The sequence below is a fragment of the Sciurus carolinensis genome, chromosome 8, assembly GCF_902686445.1.
Source record: "Sciurus carolinensis chromosome 8, mSciCar1.2, whole genome shotgun sequence".
NCBI classification, from domain to species: Eukaryota; Metazoa; Chordata; class Mammalia; order Rodentia; family Sciuridae; genus Sciurus; species Sciurus carolinensis.
Window position 1 is genome coordinate 143,189,549 of NC_062220.1, and position 20,619 is coordinate 143,210,167.

The 20,619-nt window shown below is 53.3% G+C and overlaps 1 protein-coding gene across 4 annotated transcripts in view; it reads right to left on the bottom strand.

Annotated features, from left to right (window-relative positions):
• Positions 1-434: 434 nt before the first annotated feature.
• Golga3 (golgin A3) overlaps positions 435-20,619 on the bottom strand; it is a 43,759-nt gene continuing 23,574 nt past the window's right edge. For 3 of the 4 annotated variants that reach the window (XM_047560156.1, XM_047560159.1, XM_047560157.1), the window contains 15 exons: positions 19,013-19,174; positions 18,329-18,697; positions 16,617-16,694; positions 15,443-15,706; positions 14,319-14,413; positions 13,145-13,361; positions 10,899-11,042; positions 9,916-10,113; positions 9,009-9,125; positions 6,969-7,108; positions 6,210-6,342; positions 5,772-5,894; positions 5,158-5,319; positions 4,213-4,376; positions 435-3,591 (listed from right to left, as the gene is read on the bottom strand). In XM_047560156.1, coding sequence (XP_047416112.1) covers positions 3,420-3,591; positions 4,213-4,376; positions 5,158-5,319; positions 5,772-5,894; positions 6,210-6,342; positions 6,969-7,108; positions 9,009-9,125; positions 9,916-10,113; positions 10,899-11,042; positions 13,145-13,361; positions 14,319-14,413; positions 15,443-15,706; positions 16,617-16,694; positions 18,329-18,697; positions 19,013-19,174 — 2,538 coding nt within the window. In that variant the 3' untranslated portion in view covers positions 435-3,419. The remainder of the gene's footprint in view (positions 3,592-4,212; positions 4,377-5,157; positions 5,320-5,771; positions 5,895-6,209; positions 6,343-6,968; positions 7,109-9,008; positions 9,126-9,915; positions 10,114-10,898; positions 11,043-13,144; positions 13,362-14,318; positions 14,414-15,442; positions 15,707-16,616; positions 16,695-18,328; positions 18,698-19,012; positions 19,175-20,619) is intronic. The other variant, XM_047560158.1, reaches the window with a different exon arrangement.

Genomic DNA, 20,619 nt, shown 5'->3' on the forward strand with positions numbered 1-20,619 from the left:
GTTTTCCCGATTTTGGCCTGAACCCCTGTTCCAAATGGAGGCGGCATCTTGAAGCGGCCCAGGAGGGGGCACCTGAGCTCCCTGCCGCTGACCTGCCTGTGCCCGACCTGTGCCCCACCTGTGCTGGGCCATCCTGCTGCTGATGTGGCAGGCTAGCAGTACTTTGTGGGTGACTGGCCAGGAAGCCTCATGCAGATGCTCGCGGCACATGGCCCCGCACACCCTCTCTCCACACTGTGGCCGCAGACGGGGACGTGCAGACCTCCTTCTCTTACCTGGTCCAACAAGGTGGAGTAGATTGCACGTCCTGCCAGAAACCTCAGCAGCACAGCTTCTCCTCACACACACGACGTCAGGGTGTGTGACACCAGGAGATGGGAGTCACTCCCAACGGCAAAATGCAGATACACAAGGACACCCCAATGAAATAGGAAAACCTTTACCAAAAATAGTTTATTGCACAAAATTTAAGGAATCCCCAAGCACGCTTATATTATAAAAAATCAACATGCTTTTTAAAGTTACAATCTGTTACACACAGTGACACCTTTTGCGCAAACAGCCCCAACCTAATGACTCCTTTTGTGAGCATTTTTTTATAGAAATGAGAAACTCTAAATAAGAAATGAGTGAACAATAGGAGTGAGTAAACAACCAAATTTCCTAAACCCTCTGCAACACTGACCCTCAGGAATCCAGTCAGAACCTGAGACCTGGAACATGAAGTCAGTAAGCTTGTTACACGGGGCTCCGCGATCTCACACCACAGGTATCTGCGTGGCTGGGGTCCTCGGGAGGAAGCCTCCAGGACATTTCCCTTTCAGATATGCTGGTCCCTTACACTCCCAGAACCTTTACACGTGACAATTTTTGTTTAAAAAAAAAAAAAAAAAGTAAATAGGGGTCTGTGCCCTGGTAGTCAGTAGGCCGTGGCTTTTGCAGTGCCCCGTACCAAGAAAACAAGCCTTCCCCTAGGGCGAGCCAGGAGCTGATCAGCCAGGCCTGATCCCAACACCAGGGCTGCCCCACAGGCTGCACTCTCCCTGACCCAGGCCCAAGTAGTCGGCTGCACGTTCTATCAAAACATCTTCCAAAGCGTAGAACAAGCCACGTCAATCTGTAAGATGTGTGGGGCATCAGTCTGATGGGTACCACAGGGAAAATCAGTGGAAACCCCTGTATACAGGCAATGGCGTGGTGAACTACCCAGCTGCATACAGCTCCCTGCAACGGCAGGACCCTAGGTGAACACTGCACACAGAGCCACCCGGCAGAACCCTGCTCAGGCCTGGATCCCATCACTCGCACTTCACCCAGAGAAACAGTCGTTCCAACTCTGTCCACTCAAGAACTTGGTTCCGGGAGGGGGAGGTGCGGTGGGTCCCCAGGAGACAGAAAAGCGTCCTTGACCTTCAAAAGCAGCAGCAGCAGCAGCAGCAGCAACAGCAACAGCAGCAGCAGCGTGAGACCTTGAGGAGCCTAAAGGCAGTGCAGCTCCAGCAGCACCTCAGGCCCAGAGCTGCACTGGCCACTAAGGACAAGGCTGAGCCAAGACAGGCCAGGTTCTTGGCCGGCCAGGGCCCTGCAGGGGGCAGCGAGGGCCAAGGGGAGGTGAGGCCCAGGACTGCCAAGCAAGGAGGAACGGGAGAAGGACAGACACGGTGCCCAGCATGGCACATGAGCGCACCCTCTCCTAGAAGACTCCGCTGAGATGGAGGCAGAAGACGGCTCCGCCACAGAGCAAGTCCAGGGACATGTCCTGTCTCAGACCAGACAAAAGGTAACCGCCAAAATAAATAAGAACATAAATTTTCATTTTTCTTTTCTAATGGTGCAAGAACAATTTAGTCAGAAACAATTTCCAACTTAAAATAAAAAATAGGACATACTTAAAATGAAATTTTCAAGTATTTCAAGATCAACCCTGTACAGACGATATACACACTTTACAAGTTCCAATACTTGCTAGGGAATATTTTTTAAACACCACACATATCCGTAGTGATGCTACTCTAGCTATATCAATTAACCTCTAACAACATGCCATGGGAGAACACACACTCCTTGAAAACTCTGTGCTGTTCTCTCCACGAGACGCCAGGACCTGCTGACACAGCCAATCCGGGCCGGTCCGTGTGCAGAACTTCATGTGTAGACCGGCAGATCTGAACAAGGGCCACCTGGACTTCCCCTCTTTCTCCTTCACACCTTGTAACAATAAATACTATTTTAGATTTTCCTAGCAACCTAGGGAGAATCAAAGACCTGGACCTCCCAGGCAGTCAGCGTAGGCAGCGTTGCCTCCTAGGTGGAACACGTGCCCCAGCAAAGGAGGCAGCTGTGGTCTTTGAACCTCCTGTTCCTCAGGAGACCACATCTCCCTTCCCCTGGCACCACATCTCTTCCAGACGTGGTCTCTGACCAGGTGACACTGGCAAGGCCAGTGAGCATGATGAGCATGGCATGGGGAGAGGGCACAGCGAGGGGCCTGTGACCCACACTCCAGTTAGGCCCTCTTCCCCTGGGGACTGTGGGGACCACTGGGCCTGATTGAGGGTCCCACCTGAGGGTCCCACCTGCTCCTGCCTGGTGGTCAGCCAAAGTGGGTGGGCCCACACAGGGCCAGTACCTGACAGGCCTGTGTCACAAACCTAGGAAGACACTGGACAGGAAGCAAAGACTCTCAGAAAAAAGTAAAATTAAAACAAGGAGACTCATCTGGGCAAGAATGTTTGGTTTAGAAGGTCGAGTAAATAAAAAAACTATACTTCTTAAAATATAATTTTCTGATATCCCTAAATCCTAAGTGTACATTATTTTCCAAAAGCAATTTTTCCAAAAGGCAATCAACAAAAAGACAATTAGGTTCTTCTTAAATAACATAGGCATATGCTTTTAAAAGATTAGCATTTTCAATATTTCTATGTACATCCTATTATGGGATGGCTATTGAAAAAAATGAAATAAAAATCCAAAGGTGCAAATAAAAAATTCACTCTGCAAGAAAGGAGAGCTCTTACTGAGTGGACAGGACAGTGAGAACCTGCACTTGGCCTGCCCCGGTGTGCTGCCTGAGGACCCCACTGAGCAGTCTCTGCAGGAGCTGGCCACTGGCATGGCCCTCCACAAGCAGCGTCCCTGTCCCTCAAAGATGCCTCCTTCTGCAAATAACCCATCGGACTCACACTCACGGTTCCTCACTGGGCCCAAAGCTAGGCTTGAGGTTTGCTTATTTTGTGGGGAAAGCCAGTTGTGATTTTAAAGGACTATTTCTCTAATCCTTGACTCATTCTGTTGTTTCAGTCCTCATCAAAGGCAAAAGCAAAACTTAAATTTCACTCTCAGAAAATACAGAGCACATGATCAAACAAGAGCGTCCCCTGGAACAGCCGCGTCCACACTGTGTGCAGGCTGCGTGGTCACTGGTTCAGCCCTCCTGGGGGAGCCCGGCCTCCACCTGGTTGCCGCGTGTCTGCCTTGGGGTTCACCTGCTCCCCTGGGGGACCTTCCACCTGTGTCCAGGAGGACAGAGACTCGTGCACAGTGAAGGTGTGCTCCTCCATCTGGCGCTGCAGACTGTCCATCTCCTGCCTGGGGTGATGGGAAGAAGCATGAGAAACCAGTCACAGGAGAGCCAAGCAGGAGCCAACACCACAGCCCCTACCAAGGCAGCAGGCTCCCTTGTGTCTGTGTGACAGTGGATCTCTACCACGGTCCCACAAAGCCAGCCATGGTCACAGGTCGAGACTCAGCCCAGTTCTCCATTCTGTAAGGAAGCCAGCGCACTGTCTGGCTTAGAGTCTGCTCCAGGGAGGAGCCTACCTCCACCAGGACTTTGAAAAACACTGACCTAAGGGTCCAAGGTCAGCCAAGCCGCTGTGTGGAAGCTGTCACCAGGACCAGTGCTGCTTGACTTGCACACCCAGTATCACTTACGGGTTCCCACCCAGCTGCACTCTTTGACACTGGCCTCTGCTGTCCTGAGCCAGGAGGTTCAACCCACATCAAACAGGCACAACACGGCTGGCCTCCCACTTCTGAAGGCACATTAGGGCAGTCTGCTCTGAGCAGCGTTTGCTGGCCTGGGCTCGAGGTCCTGACTGTGGGAAAGCCCACCCCGCGGTGGCATGCCACACAGCAGGAGGGGCTCCTCCAGACACACAAGTCGTTTGTTTTAAAAGCTCAGCAAACGGCACAGAATATGAAGCATACTTGAGCTGCTGCAGACAGCTGTTGAGGTTCTTGAGGGGCTCCTTGCTCACAGCGGGTGGAGGTCTCAGCAGCTCCTCCAGCAGCGAGGCTGGGACGGGGCAGTCAGGGATCCTGATGGGTGTTGCAGGGCCCGGGGAGCTGGCCTCACCTTTTGGCTCCTTTCTCTGTTAACAAAAATATGTCATTAGCTTCCCCATGTCCCTCCGTCAATCAGCGTATTGCAACAGGAGTCAGAAGGCCCCCATGTGACAGGGACTCCAGAAAGGAGACTGTCCTAGCCTTTTGTCAGCACAGCCTATCCCAGGAGTTAAAAAAGGTTGGCTGATAAACAGCTTCGCTCCTAATGCACACGCTACACACAGGCAACCTGAGCCGAGACCCTCAGGAGGACCCAGCCAGGCCCTAGTGCCGCACTTGGGAGCTTCCCCAAACCCACAGCCTCCACACTGAGCTTCCCCAGAAAATCAAGTATGTTTCCCAGCTGCTCAGGTTCTCGAGGACACGGAACTTCCAAGACAGCACATGATGCCTGAGTCTCTGCAACTGCCCCACGACAACAGCAAGTTTCCCAAAAGGCCATCGACAAAACAGGCAGCTCTGCCAGCGGTGCCGACATCGGAGCCCGGCAGGAGAGCACAGGGCTCAGACCCGGGCGTCCACAGCCCCTGGGCACAGCCTGCGCGTCCGACTGACGGAGCATGCGACTGCACGGTGGAATTTGGATCTGTGAAGAAGCAGGCGTTCTCCTGGAAAGGGCACCACCCTGGAATGATGTGGCCTGCTGTCCAGGCAGGACCCTCCACCTTGCTGACCACCTCAGCAGATGCCCTGTACGCCCCAATGCATCTGCTACGTGTGTGTGGCTAGAAAGTCCGCTGACCTCTTGCCTAAGCAAATCTAGGGCATGCGTCAGTCAACCTGAAGGACAGCGGGCCTGAACAGCACCTTGGCCATACGGTGGCGGAGGTCCAACTGCAGCTGCTGGTTTTGCTGAAGCAGAGTCTTCATATTGCTCTTCAGTTCCGACACTTTGGCTTGAAGCATAAATTTATCCTTCTGGGTCATGGACAAGTCTTCCTGCACCATCTCCAACTCAGACTTGATATTCTAGAAAAGTAAATTCAGACTCAGAAAAGCTAATGATTATAAACACTGCAAAGATCTCAGTTTCTACATTGGTTCTGAAAGACTCGTTCTCTTTTTGTTTGGTTTTGTTTTCTGGTAATATGGATGTAACCCAGGGGTGCACTACCACTGAGTCACACCCCCAGACCTTGTTTTATTTTGAGACGGGGCCTTGCTAAACTTGTAATCCTTCTGCCTCAGCCTCCCAAGTTGCTGGGATTATAAGCGTGCACCAATGGGTCTGGCGAGGGCCTAATTGATATGGAGTGAATTATAGGATGTTTCATCTCGGCAGTCTCCTCTCCACTGTCCAGGCTGTGAAGGATCTGGTGATGATCACACCCTGCACACTCTCACCCAAACTCCAGAGCCTGCAGTCCACCTGCACAATAGCCACCTGTAGCAACTGTCCCCTGGAGTCCAGGGATGGCCACCTGTAATGACTGCTGTGTCCCTTCCAGCTCCTTCCTGCCCTGCTGCTCTGTCAAGTCCAGCTGCTGCTTCAAGGACTGGATTTCTCGCTCTTTCTGATCCAACTCCCATTTGAGATTTTCCATCTAAAGGGGAGAAAAGTCACATGATCAAGAGAAGTTAGAGTGGAAGTGGCATTCTTCTGTTTGTGGTGGTGCTGAGGACTGAACCCAAGGGCACTTCTACCACTGAGTTACATTCCCAGCCCTTTTTATTTTATTTTGAAACAGGGTCTCACTAAGTTGCCTAGGTTGGCCTTGAACTTGTGATTCTCCTGCCTCAGCCTCCCAAGTCACTGGAATTACAGGTGTGCATCACTGTGTCCAGCACTGTGTCTGCACATCTTTTTATTTAGAAAAAAATAAAAACTCTTCTCCAAGTAGATGGGGCCCAACTGTCACCTCTTGACTCTCTGTGGGCTGCTGGCTCAGCTGCATGTCCAGCTGCTTCTGCAGGAGCTGAAGCTGAGTCCGGGTCTCTGCCAGCTCTGCCTGGAACTGCGCTATTTCCTGGGACTGTTTCCCCTCCCGAATCCTGGCATAAAAAAAGGTAAGAATGAAATGACAGCGTCTTCCCAATTTGCCACCCCACTCTGAAATGAAGCCTGCGGATCATGGCTATCCTGGAGAGACACAGAGTGTTCCTCAAAGGCTATGGACTGCTGGGTACTTGTCCAACCCTGCAAAGTCCTTCAAGAGACATGTTTTATCCACATAATCCAGATTATGGTGCTGAGTGACTGCTCCCTCTAGAGCTGCCAGTGTGTATGTGTGCAGCCCTGGGCACGGCACAGCAAGCCTCTCCACGTCTGACCACACTGCACTAGTGAGGAGCTCAGTGATCTTCCCAGTGTCCAGGGCACAGTCCCAGGGGTGTGTCCTGACCCTGAACAGCTTCTGTCTTGGGAAGGTCAAGCAAGGTAGTAAGGATCTAGGCAGCCAGAGTCAAGTTTGGGCTTCCTCAGACAGGGGTCGGGTCACTGGGATTGGCCCCTCAATACTTAGGAGTTTGGTAAAAGACAAGTGTCCATCTCCATATGAGTGTGAAGTAGAGACTTGGGTGGGGCCCCACAGCTCTGCCTGCACAGGATGCACTGCAGGCCAGGGTCACCCAGGCCCCCAAGGCCAGTGGAGCTGGCCCTGCACAGGCCCGGCACTCACTGAAGCTCGTCAGCCTCAGCCTGCAGTGTCTGCACCAGGTGCTCCTTGGCCTGCAGTTCCTTCTTCACTTCACTCAGCTCCAGGGCAGCCGCCCTGAAGTGGCGGCGGTTGTGTCCAGCTTCAGCCCTGGCAGCAGCCACCTGGAAGAAGACAGGAAGTTGATGTCACCCACGAGGTACACCACAGGACAAGCAGAGCTCAGCGGTGCCCCACCAATCCCACACCTGTCCCACACCTGTCGAAAGGCTCAGCACCTGGCGAGTGGATCAGAAGAGGTTACTAGTGTCTGTCGAGTTTACAAATCTATTCACAGTTCCCTTGGTAAAACGATTTGCATATTCTTCCAGCATATCCGCATGTTTTTAGTTAAGTTTATCCAAGGCTAATGCATTCTGAGATCAATCTACTTTTGCATTATACCACCTAACAATAATGCAGCTATGAATTCTATTTATGAGGTAACTAGTCTCCTTTCTGAAATCTCTCTGCTTTTAGAATAGAGTCTCTCAATGTTTCCAAAAAGACGAGCAAATTCTCAAGTATCACAAAAATTCACATTTTCTTTTCCAATATTTTAATTTTCTTGTCGAAATGCACTACCAAGTACTTTATTTTAAAATAAAGTTTAATAAAAGCAATTATAATAGTTGGGCATGGTGGCAAACACCTCTAATTCCAGTGACTTGGGAAGCTGAGACAGAAGGATCCTAAGTTCAAGGACAGCCTCAGCAATTTAGCAAGACCCTGTCTGAAAATAAAAAATAAAAAGGGCTGGGGATGTGGTAAAGTGCCCCTGGGGTCAATCCCTGGTACCAAAGAAAGAACAAATCAAAGCCAGGCATACATCATCTCCCCCAGCATATTTAGCTATGCATTTCTTATTTACTTATGGATTGATTGATTGATTGTGGTACTGGGATTGTTCAAACCCAAGAGCTGGGCGAAAGCCCCAGTCCTTCTCACTTTTTATTTTGAAACAGGGTCTAAGTTGCCCAGGCTGGCCTGGAACTTGAGATTCTCCTGCCTCAGCCTCCTGAACAGCTGGGATGACAGACACCTGCCACCACACACGGCTACAATTCAAAGTTCAAAGGAAAAGTGATGTGTCCCTTCCCACACATTTCTCCAGAGATTATCACAGTTCTTCCCAAGAACTTCCTCTTTATGTAAACACTGAGATGTACTCATGCAGGGCTGGGGGTGTAGCTCAGTGGTACAGTGCTTGCCTAGCATATGCCAGACCCTGGGTTCTATCCTCAGAACCTCAGGGGGGAAAAAAAAGAGAGAGAAGAGCAGATACGAACATACATGGCCAGAGGTCCTGACACACGGGGGCATTGTCAGGAAGCGCGTGTTCTAACAGCAGAGGAAGGTGTGTGACCACAGGCCTGTAGTGGAGCAAGCAGTGGTCAGCACACACCGCTGCTGAGATGTGATTTACCTGACGCAACAGCAAACATACAGAGCAGGAAAAGGAAACAGCCACAAGAAGCTGGCTCCCTACAGAAAAAAGGTCATATACAACCATGTTTCCATCTGTTCCTTTTTTTTGGTACCACGATTGAACTCAGGGGTGCTTAACCACTGAACCACATCTCCAGCCCTTTTTTGAATCTGATTTAGAGAAAGGGTCTCACTGAGTTGCTTAGGGTTTGAACTCGACCTTCTCCTGCCTCAGCCTCCTGAGCTGCTGGGATTACAGGCGTGCGCTACTGTGCCCAGCTCCGTATGCTCCTTAACACCCACAGGAAGTGTGCTTTTGAGACTCATCATTCTATAAGAAAAACTCTTTCTACAAAGATCAACACACATATCTACACATGGCGCAGGGCTGCATGGCTGCATGGCCATTCAACCTGACACACCTCCTACTGAGCAATGCCAGGTCCTCTGCAGTCTGCCACAACACTGTGACGACAGTGCCTCTCCCTATAGCAAAGTCCTGGAAGAGAAGCTCAGATCTGAAGAGCACCCAGGTGACTGGCATGGGAAGACCTGAGGGCCATACAAGTCTGAAAGTAGTTGGGCATGGCCACATACCTGCTGCCTGAGGCTGTTCACCTCTACCTTCTCTTTCTCTAGTGAGATCTGTAAAGCCTGGACGAGCTGCTTCATCTGGCGATCCTCCTCTTCTTTGCGCTGCAGAACTGCCTGCACCTAGGTTGCATTGCACATGGACAAACAGTGAGAGACACTCAGGAATCCCACCACCTACAGAACCTGTGATGAAATGCAGGGCCCTTATGCCAGCACACACACTGTGGCCACAGTGCCTGGCCAGAGGGGGCAGTAGTGTGAGGAAGAGAGAGAAGTCCGCCTCTGGAGAACACTGCTACAAAAGCAGGAATCTGAAATCACAGAGTACGGTCACCTGGACACATTCAAGACCGGTGGGTACCACAAAGGCCACAGAAATCAGGCTATAAACACAAATGCAAGAAAGCACAGTAAGACTGGAGGGGTGAGGCCACGGCAGAAGGTTCGTCACCAAACTCCCAAAACACTACATGCTCGACGGCTGGGCACAGTGGCTCTCCGCAGTCATTGTGAAAACTTCCCTGAGACATTCAGACACCACTCCAATCCAAAGCAAGTATGCAACGGGAGCCAAGAACAGGGTCTGTCGCAAGATGTAGGCAGGGCTCCAGGTATCCAGCTCTGAATCACACGAAGACTCTGGGTGGTGTCCACTACACGTTACTATTCATGACTGGGAAACAATCCGGCCTGCCCACAGGAGCGCCTCACAGGACTGCTGAAGCTGCACACCCACCAGGTGCCCAGTGGAGGGTCCAGCTTCACAGCCCAGTGTGCCCGCAGGCCATGCAATGACCACTCTGTGAGTGCCATGCCTCTCCTGGAGGTGCTGCAATGCTTGGATGCAGCAAGACCCTGGGTGTGCACAGCCACAGCAGCCCTCGGCATCCTGGCAGAAAAGTGTGCATACCTGGAGATTCAGCTGGACCAGGTCGGCCTCTCTCTTGGCCAGCGCTGTCTCTAAGATGCTGTTGTGCTCCCGCAGAGCAGCACTGGACTGTCCAAGGCCTGTGAGCTTCCCTCTTTCGTGCTCTAACTCAAGAGCCAGTTTCTTATTTGATTCTTCAAGGCGCTTTATCTTCCGTCTGAAACCTCTGGACTCTTGAAGCTGAAACACATCAGTCACTGTGAAATGACAAGCTTGGCTGGATGGAACCACTGCACATACCACACACAGGAAAGTACTTTTAACAAGAAAGGGCCAATAAGGAAACAGGATGGCCTTCCCTCGACTTGTGACCCACAAGGCTCAGGGGCCAGGAGAGCTGCTCTCCTGGGACCACAGGCTTCAAGAAGTTGGTTTGGCTACTGCCTCAGCCCAGGCCAAGCCACTTAGCATGGCACAGAATCAAGCGAGCTGTAGCCACACCCATTTCAGGATGGGACAGGACGCCTGAACGAAGTGCCCAACCCCAGAAGCTGACAGCCCCCTTGGACCCTGACAGAGGGGCCAGGGAGGCAGCTGTGATAGTGCCAGGGGCAGCCAGGACTGTCTCTCAGTTCTGAGTTATCTGAGAGGTTAGGCGGGGTTGCCAATGTGCAAACAATGCATTCTCGTCAGGAGTTGTGGCCATACTTAAAATCCCAGTGACTCAGGACGAGGCAGGAGGAACGCAAGTTCAAGGTAAGCCTGAGCAACTTAGTCAGACCCCGTCTCAAAATAAAAAATAAAAAGGGTTGGGGGTGTGGCTCAGTGGTGGAGCATCCCTGGGTTCAGTCCCCGGTACCAGCATTCTAACTGGGAGGGGATTATCCCAGGGACCACTCTATTGGCACATGAGTGGCCGTGACTGTCATCACCGTCGCCAGAGTGCTGGAACAGTCTGCTCCACCCATGATCGGAAAGCAACCAAGCGCCAACCAGGCCTTGGCACCCGGATGTGCAGCAGTTACCTCATCCTCCAGCTCCAGCACCTTCTCCCGGGACTCCTCTAGCTCCTGGCTAGTTGTGGCAATCACCTCCTGCAGCTCCTTCTCCAGCAGCATCTTGCTGTGACCAACGCTCTGCAGCTCCACCTCCAGGGCCTGGATCCTCTCCTAACAGCCAGATGGGAAAGCGCATTGGTCCCTGGCCCAGGGCAGGCCTGCACCCTCTCTCTTGCTGCAGCGTCTCCAGGCATGAAGCTGTGTGGCCACAGGCCCAATCACATCCCCACAATACTTCCCTCTCAGAAGGTGTGAGACCGTTATCCACAGCACATGTATTAATGACCCCCAGGGTGCCGCTAGGATAAAGGAAAAAACCTTCTTGAGTTAAATGTTTTGAAAACAAGAAACACCGACCTGCAGTAGGGGCTGTAAATTATCCCATATAGCAGTAAGTAGCACTTGGCACAGCAGGATAAACAATGCACACAGGCTTGCTCCTGCACACACCTCTGCGGACACTGCTCACACATATGCATGCACAGCGCCACAGCCACCACAGTGACGGACTGTTTCAAGCACTTTCCAGGTGTCACTTGGTCACCTCAGGAGGAGACTCTACTCTTGACTTTTTTTTTTTTTGCTGCTGTGCTGGACTGAACTCAGGGCTTTAGGCATGCTGGGCAAGCACTCCACCACTGAGGTTCACCTCAGTCCCTTTTATGTTTTGAGACAACGTCTCACTAAGTTGCCCAGGTGCCTTGAACTCGAGTCCTCCTGCCTCAGTCTCTTGAGTGGCTGGGACTGCAGGTGTGGCTGCTGTGCCAGTTCTGGCTTCATTATACTGAGAATCAGAAGGCACACAACCTGCCCCAGGCAGCACCTCAAGGGTGGTGGAACCACAGACTGAAGCAGATCCTGAGCTGCGAGCTGTGCCTGCCCTCAGCCACAGGCTCCAGAGACCCCGAGCCCTGCTGCCCTCACCAGGTGACCCCACGGGCAGAAGAGGCAGACACATTTTACAGAAGAAAGGAGCATACGATTGAACAGACGCCCCTTGATATTTTATAGAATAACTAGGAGGAGTGTTTACTTCATTCAACTGGATAAGCACCAGGTTACGTGAAGTCACTTCCGACTCATCAACCCCCAGGTGGACAGAAGAATGGGAGATGGGGAAAAACTGCAGGAGGAAGAGACATCAAGATGAAGACAAGACACCAAATGTAATGCAAGTAGGGATTCACTCAGCCAGAACAGAAGACCTGCCAGAAAAAGCGAAAGACAGTAAGAGTCAGTGTCCAGGAGGAGAGGAACTCAGGAGCAGGTCTGGCCCAATGGCTCCCCCTGCCAAGCCCAAGTGCAGCCCTGGCACGAGTGAGAAGGAACAGAACTGAGGACGGTGATGGAGTCAGGGCTCTGTCCTATGGAGACAGCACCAGAGCCTCACACCAGAACTTCCCCTGCCCTGAGGCTGAAATGAAGACGCAGGGGTGAGCAAGGCAGGCTCACCCAGAGGAGGGGACTGAGTGGCAGCTGGACCACGGCCACAGCCGAGACGAAGGTCAGAACACGGGAGGCAGGCTGGGCTCCACCACCTGAGCCTTCTCTTCCCCAGCTACTGGTCTCCTCTGCCAGTAGGAAAGCACTAAGCAAGGAGGTCTGCAGGACCACTCTGGGTGGACGGAGGGCAGATGATGCAGAGACCCAGGTCTAGCCCACCAAGCCATTTGCAGCAACATGCACAGGCAAACACAACACTGAGGGGGCTGAGCGACAGGTGGGAGATGGTCACCTTCTTTAAAACCTGAGTACAGAGCTGGGCATTGTAGCACCCACCTATAATCCCAGGAACTCTGAAGGCTGAGGAAGGAGGATCACAAGATGAAGGCAACTAGCAAGACCCTGCCTCAAAATAAAAAGCGCAAGCAGGTGTGGTGGTGCATGCCTGTGATCTCAGACTTAGGAGGCTGAGGCAGGAGGGTCACCAGCTCAAGCCAGGCTCAGTTACTTACTGAGATCCTCCCCAACTTAGCTACACCTTATCTCAACATAGAAAATAAAAAGAACTGGGGATGTAGCTCTGTGGTGACACACCCCTGGGTTCAATCCCAGGTACCAAGAAAAAAGAAGGAAAATGGGCTGGGAGTACGTGCAGAGGAGGAGCACCCCTAGAGTGGGTTTCAGAGGAGGAAGATGTTTACGGAATGTCCTTTCCCTATACTTGGTCTTCAGCACTCTGAACAACAGGGAGGGATATGCTGTTTACCTACATGTAGCGCAGGGTCACTGCCACCACCACTGCTCTGGGCTCTGAGCTGGCTCAGCTCTGCATCTGCGGACTCCTTGGCAGCCAGGGCCTCCTGCAGGCGGCGGCTAAGGATGCTCACGGCGTTCTCGTAGGCCTTATGCTTGGTCTTCATCTCCTTCTGGGCACTGGTCAGGTCCAAGCCCAGCCTTTTCATCTTCTGCTTCTGCTCTGTGATGGCTCTGGACATCACCAAAGAGAGGCAGAGAAGGAAACTGCATTAACCTCTGCCAACTTCCTGGCTCAGCAGGTGTGAGCAAAGTGCATTCCCGTCAACCCTCACATGCGGGCAAGGAAGCAGACCTGGGGACTTGGAGAGGCTACCTCAGCTCAACCCACCACTTGGCTCCTGTGGGAAGGCGCAGGCAAGCATGTGCCTGTCCTGGTGCAGCTACAGTGAGGGAAGGGATGCCTGCACCAGGAAGGCCCTACGGAGCCAGAGAGGTAGCAAGAGCCCCCTGGGTGGGATCCACACCCACCACTGTCAGACCTGCCCCCACCTGAGTAGTTTTAAAATGATCTTGTGAGGGCAAAGAAACAGCCCACTCCTACCAAACAGAAATGTGCCCAAAGTCCTTCCCAAAGATCACGAAGAAACTCAAGGTTTCATGAGGACACTACCAGCCGATAAGACACATGGCATAGGACATGCACGGAGCAGGAGGCCGCACAGGCTGCCTGGAGGTCTGAGTGCTTAGGTGACATGAGCACCAAGGTGCAAGGGACGACCATCCCCGGGGAGGGCACAGGATGGAAGATGCTGTCACAGGAGCGCACACAAGAAAGTGGAACACAAACAAAAGCAAAAGGAGAAACTTTGGGCTGGGTGTGGCTCAGTGGTAGTGTGAGGGCCGGATGGGCATGAACAAGGCGTGGGGCACCATCCCAGCAGCACAGAAATGCTCATGAATTACAAAGGGGAGCTTTTGTTATAGATGCTTGAGCAAATCAACATTCACGTTCTGGGACTGCTCTGCAGAAAAGGCAAGTGCCAGATCACAGCAGAACTTCAGATTTGGAACTGAACAGTCCAGGCAGCCTTTACGGGACCCAGGTGACTTCTGGGCCAGGGCGTGGGGGCACCCAGCCACACGTGGACTGCCTGTGCTCACGTGCGCTGCTGCCACTCGCAGACTTACTTCTTGGCCTCTTGCTGGAGCTCTTCTACTTGTTTCTTCAGCTCCTCATTGGCCTCTGACAGAGCAGCCATCTGCTCTTTGTCGAACTGCAAGGACTTCAAGAACAGAAAGCACGTGAGGAGGGCACAGTAGCTCTGCAGGTCTGCCTTTGATAAGTGAGGCTCAACAGGTCCAAGGTGCCTGGCTGCCAAGTCCAGTGCACCAGGGCAGGATGGGGAAGGCCCCAGGAACCATCCCCAGGCCCAACCAGGAACTGCTCTTTGTATGGCCTCCTAGCCTCTCCTTGGTTGGCCCTTTTAGTCTGTTCTGCAAGGGCGCGTCTTCCAGGACTGGCTCAGCCACGGCAACACAGGGAACAAGCTCTACCCAGACCTGGGTTTGATCCTGACCTCGACCCACCTCGCCCTCCACCAGACCCTAGCTGGCCGAAGCTGCTGCTGTGCCCTGGGTCAGACCCCACTCCACCTGTGCTTCCCGATGCACAAGGCATGACTGACTCAACAGTACTCCTTGCAGGGACACATCAGGCACCTGGTCTCAGGCCTTTAACATCCCGCCTGCCACGCCCCCAAACTGACTTCTCATCTCAGGAAGCATCGTCCAGTTCACACCTGGACATTGTGCAGTGAGGTCCTCAGCCCACGCCCTGCTGACCCCTGCCTCCAGGCTCGCCTGTCCCACCACCCAGTCACCCTCTCTCACCAACACCCATCGCTCAGGAGACAGCCATGAAGAAGGGGCCACTCCAGGACACCTTCAATCCTTGCCCTGCCAGAACTCAGGATCTCCGCAAGGGCTCCCTCCCATCTTTCCACCCAGCCCTGACTTTGTGCAGCTCTTGGCTCAGACAATGGCAACCCACATCCTGTCTGTCACCTCATCCTGCACCTAAGGGACTCATGCAGTGTACCTTGCCTGTCCCCTTGATGTGACAGCACAGCTTGGCCTTACCTGGACTCACCTGTCTGCCCTGCCAGGATGATGGCAAGAACTCTAGGAGGTGGAACTTGCTCCAGACTATTTATCTAAAAGACCCTCTGGGCCAGCACCCCAACCCCCATGCACACGCACATTCAGCTGCACCTCCACCACTCAACAGAAGCCACCTGGCCAATTCTGCACACCTGCAAGTGCATCTCCATCTCGTCGCGCTCCTTCTGCACTGCCTGGAGGTGCTCCTGGAGACCTGCCATCTGCTGGTGGGCCTGGGCGGCCTCCTTCTGCAAACGGGAGTGCTCCACCTCCACAGCCTTCTTCTCCCCGTGCACCCTGATGAGTTCCTGCCTCAGTTCCTTCATCTCTGCATCCAGCCGCTTCCTTGTGGCCTTTAGTTCACTGATGAGCTGGTCTTTGGAGGTGGCGTCCCGCCGGTAAGCCTCCACCATTACCTGCCAGATGAGACTCAAGCTGTACGCCAGCGATCAGGTGGGGTCTTCTCCAGGGGTCAAACTGGCTTCAATAAAAACGCTTGCCATTTACGTAGGGAATAACTCCTCTGAGCTGCAGACAATGCTGTGCCCAGGGAGACACTGCTAACTGAGGCGCGCCACTGCTTTAAGCACCAGGCGATGCCCAAGCCCTGACAAACGTGGACAATGTGAGGCGTCCTGTGGGCTTCCTGGGCAGCTCGTGTATCTCCGGGACACTGGGAAGTTCTTCTCCCTTTGATTGTGTGCCTGGCTTCTGACAGGCATCTCTTGTGACACCGCTTACAACACTGCTCTGAGGGGTCTTCCCTCCTCAGACCCCTTGGGGTGTCTGGTGCTCCACAGGGAAGCATGGAGTCAGAGCCGCCCCTCCAGCAGGGGTGCGGGCTCTGACAGAGTTTGTGTCCCGTGCCTTTCGGGTACACTTGACTTGTTTTTTTTTTGGGTGCTGGGGATCGAACTTGGGGCCGTGTGCTTGCAAGGCAAGCACTCTACCGGCTGAGCTATCTCCCCAGCCCCTCGACTTGTTTTAATGCTGGACATGGTGTGAATTTTTCAGAGCTATCCAAGACAGCAAATGCAACCTAGTGGTATCGCAGAGCACACACCATTCTCTGAATGGCGTAACAGGGCACCCTGGCCGCACGGCGATGACAGGCACCACAGATGACCTGCGGGGATCAGACCCACCTCACCACAGAAGGCCAGGCTGACTCATAAGGGACTCTAGTAGTGGAGAGAAGTGCACTCAGAAGTAGCCAGGCACTGCAGAAGGGCGAGGGGGACCTGGAGCCTCCCTCCCACCCTGAAGCACACAGGCCTCAAGGACTGTGGGTGATGCTTGTCTCCCCTGAGGAGACCCGAGTCTCACCTTCTGCTGAAGAAACTGCTCCTTCACCTTCTGCATCTGCTTCCTCAGGGAGGCCATCTCCTGCTGCAGGGTCTCTACCTGTGGGACAGGTTTGCAGAGTGGCCTGTGGCTCCAGGACCTGCGTCCAGCTGCATCTCCTAAGAGCCAGCTCCCCGCAGAGAAGGCTTTGCAACCAAGGGCTGATGGCCCAAGGGTCGCTCAGAAGGTTTGGCACCTAAGTAGGAGGTGAGGGAAGGGGCACGAGGGGATGCTCTAGCCCAGGTGTCTGTGGGCCCTTTCTGGAGGGGCCAGAGAGGAAACATCTTCAGCTTTGTGGCCACGAGACTGCCATAGCCTCTCAGCTCTGGTCTGGCAACACAAAAAAAGCCACAGACAGTGCATAAAGGAATGAGCAAGGCTTATTCCAGTGAGCCTCAACTTACAAAATGAGTGGCAGGTGGGTTTCTACGGCGGGTTCTAAGGCCCCCAGGCCCCAGGACTAGCCTACCCTCACCACCGGGGAGCTTCTGAGGACCGCCCTCTCAGATGTGCACATGGAGATCCCCAGGATTCAGAAACCAGCACAGTGCTGGAATGCAGCCCAGGGCCTTGGGAAGGCCAGGTGAGCACGCCACCACCAGGTCACAAACCACCACAACAAATGCTCCTGTGGCTGCCATGTGACAGGAAGGCTCCTGTGGCTGCCCCGTGACTGAGACGGACGTCGGAGGACCAGTGTGGGGTCGCGGGCTCAGGGATGCGCCCCATTCCCTGCCAGCCCAGCGGCCACCAGGGCCACTCTTCCCTGGCATGGGAGGTCGTGAGTTTATCCCCAGGTACCCCCAGCTGCTCAGAAATGTCACTTCTCTACTGTGGTCACATGCCTATGGCCCTGCAGCAGTAAAGGACTGGAAGTAGGCACGGGGAGTCAGAGTCACAAGCCTCAAAGCCCCATGTGGACAAAGTTGTACCAGAGGCCAAAGGGATGGCCAGCTCCTGGGCAGGCAGTCGCTGGGAGGAAGCTCTGTTTCCCAGTTGGGCTGCCTGGGGTCCCCTAAGTCAGAAAGGAGACTTGAGAGCAGCTTCCCACTGTGCCAGCAGCACCAGCCTCTGGGAATTCATCACCAGCCAAGGGCAGCCACGGGCAGCTCTCAGTAGCAATGTAGGTAGAGTCCCAGCATGGGGAAATCTGGCCTCATGCTAGCTCAAGTCACGTTACCAGCTGACAATGAAGAATTCTGTCACCCCTGAGGGAAAGGTACCAGGGATGCCCTCTCATCCACAAACCTTCTGCACTAATCCAAAGAGAGTTATCCCGAGCTGACCTGACCTCCTAGCCATCCCCTCTGTGCCTAGTCCCAGCACTAGATGCCCCAGGTATGTCCTGCCCGCCAGACTGCTCTCACCCAGCAGTACAGCATGGTAAAGACCCAGGCCTAAGTCAGTCATACCACTGCCTGTCCCACCCCACACACTACCTCATGCAAAGAGACCATGTTTCCTGCAGCTTCTCCTTGAGCCCAAGCCCACGACTCAGCAGAAATGGAGGTTCTTGGTGCACTACCTTCATCAGCCCCCAACAAAACTCAGGTGCCCAGATCCAGCTTCTCCATGCTCAGCAGCAAGCCCAAGAGCAGGCAGAGAACAAGCCACTGGCATTCTCTCACATGCCACCCACATTTATGAAAGAACACATCCAAAGAAAGGACCATGATGGCAGTGGACGGGGTTACCTGACTGGACTTCACGGCCAGCTCCTGTCTCAACTGCTCTAGGTGTCCCGAGGTCTCTTCAGTACCTTCCTCTAAGCGTCTTGCTTCCTGGTCCAGACCCTCCTTGCCACTCCTGGCCGCCTGCAGAGCCACCTCCAAGACAATCTTCTCTTTCTGCAGGAAGTGGATCTCGTCCTCCCTGGAGGCAGCCTCCCCCTGCAGCTCCTCCAGTCGCACCTGCAGCTCGTCATAGCGCGTGTGCAGGTCATCAAGGGACTGCCCCCGGGCCTGCAGAGCCTCCTGTGTGGAGGTGAGCTGCCCCATCAGTTCCAAGTGCTCTTGCTGCAGGGCTGCCAGCTGCTGGTCCCGCTGGTGCAGAGTCAATTTCACCTGCAAAACAGGAGGCAGATGTGATTGCTCTCTTCGCCCTGCTCCAAGAACTTACACTTCTTCCCTGACAGGACTTAATAATTCTGGTGGTCTCCTTGAAGGGTGCTTTTTATGGAAAACTCTGGTGAAAACATGAGCAGAAGCAGACCCACGGCCACGCAGGCAGCAGCAATGGTCTGGTGATGGCCCTTCCCACACACTCAACAGACAACTCAAACCTGTTGCCAGTGCCACCCCACAGCCACTGTGTGCAGCCTTGGACATGCACACGAGGTCTCTCTAGGCCTGGGGCCCAGGGTGGCGGCCACTACTTGCCTGCTCCAGCTGCTGCTCCAGAGATGCTGCTGCATCTGCCACCTTCTGCAGCTGCTCCCGCTCTCCTTCAAACTCCTCAAGTCTCCTCTGCAGGTCTTCCTCCACCATCGTCTTTGCCTCCTGAATTTGCACAAAGGCTGCTTCTTGATCCAACATGTCGGCCTGGACCCAGGAAACAGTTGCATTTTAGAGAGCAGGAAAACCTGATCATCAGCAGCAGATCAGAAGCCCCACACTTTACAGGAAAACCCACTGCCCCATGAAAGGCCTCTCATTTACATCTCTGTCCTGTCTACACGCTACAAACTGAGAGGTTAACGCACTGGCCCTCCCCATGAGGCAGAAGGCTCCTATCCCAGCTGGCCCAGACTGACTTGAGAGAAACAGGCAAACAACCCAGTTTTAAGAACTGGGATCAGAGCTGGGTGTGGTGGCACATGCCTATAATTCCAGTGACTCAGGAGGCTGAGGCAGGACACAAGTTCAAAGCCAGCCTTAGCAGCTTAGTGAGGCCCTAAGCAACTTGGCGAGACTCTGTCTCAAAATAAAATATGAAAAAAAGGGCTGGGAATGCAGCTCAGTGGTTACGTGCCCCTGGGTTCAATCCCTGGTACCAAAAAAGAAAAAAAAAAAGACATGGGATCAGCTGGTTGTGGTGGCAGCACATAAGTCCCAGATACTCAGGAGACTAAGGTAGGAGGATAGCTTAAGCCTAGGAATTCAAGATCAGCCTGAGCAAAACAGCAAGACCACTCCCCTCACCATCTCAAAAAAAGAAAAAGAACTGGGATCAAGTACTGGGTGAGCCTCCCAGTTGCTTCTCTCAGGGGGACAGGTGGGTGGCACACCCCTCCTCTGGAGTGCCTTGCAGGATGTTCTCTTTGGCAAGACGGCTGCTTGACACAACTCAGCAACAGAGGGAGAGAGCAGGAACCATGCCCCAAGCATGACATTCACCCTGGACTGACAAGACCTGATATCCTAGCACAATTTTTAGGTAAAAAAAAAAAAAAAAAGACATCAATTCATGACTCAAAAATGCTTTTGGTTCTTTTACCTAAGTCCTTAAATATTATGGCTAACTTGATAGGGTTCTCCTCCATCATCCAAGGTGAATGGCCATGTGGTCTACAGGGAAAAGGGTGGATGCAGAGTAAGGAGAAGAGGAGAAGCTGGATGAGCCACAGCAGCTGCTTCCAGCATGACCACAAAGGGTCAGAACCGAGGCAACCTGGTGATATTTTCGGCACAAAATGACCAGATGGCACACGCTGTTCTCCTGCTTTAGGTTTTCTAATAAGGAACTCGAGCAGGTGTTACTACCTGTTTTATACAAAGGAAACTAGGCTCACAGAAGTCAGAACACACCCCAGATTCTCGCAAGTAAGGAATCTGGTCAAGGCCACAGCCAGTGCATTTCCCACGCCTAGGGAGGCACGGCCATGGGGGTGCAGCAGGTGGGAATGCCTATCATCATCCTGCTTTGAAACATTCTCCACACAGTGACACTTTGTGCCCAGCTCTGTTCCCAAGTGACAAGGACCCATGGCTAGGGACTGGAGCAAAAGGGCTCCAAGGTACCGCTGACCTGTAGGCCAGGAGGGATG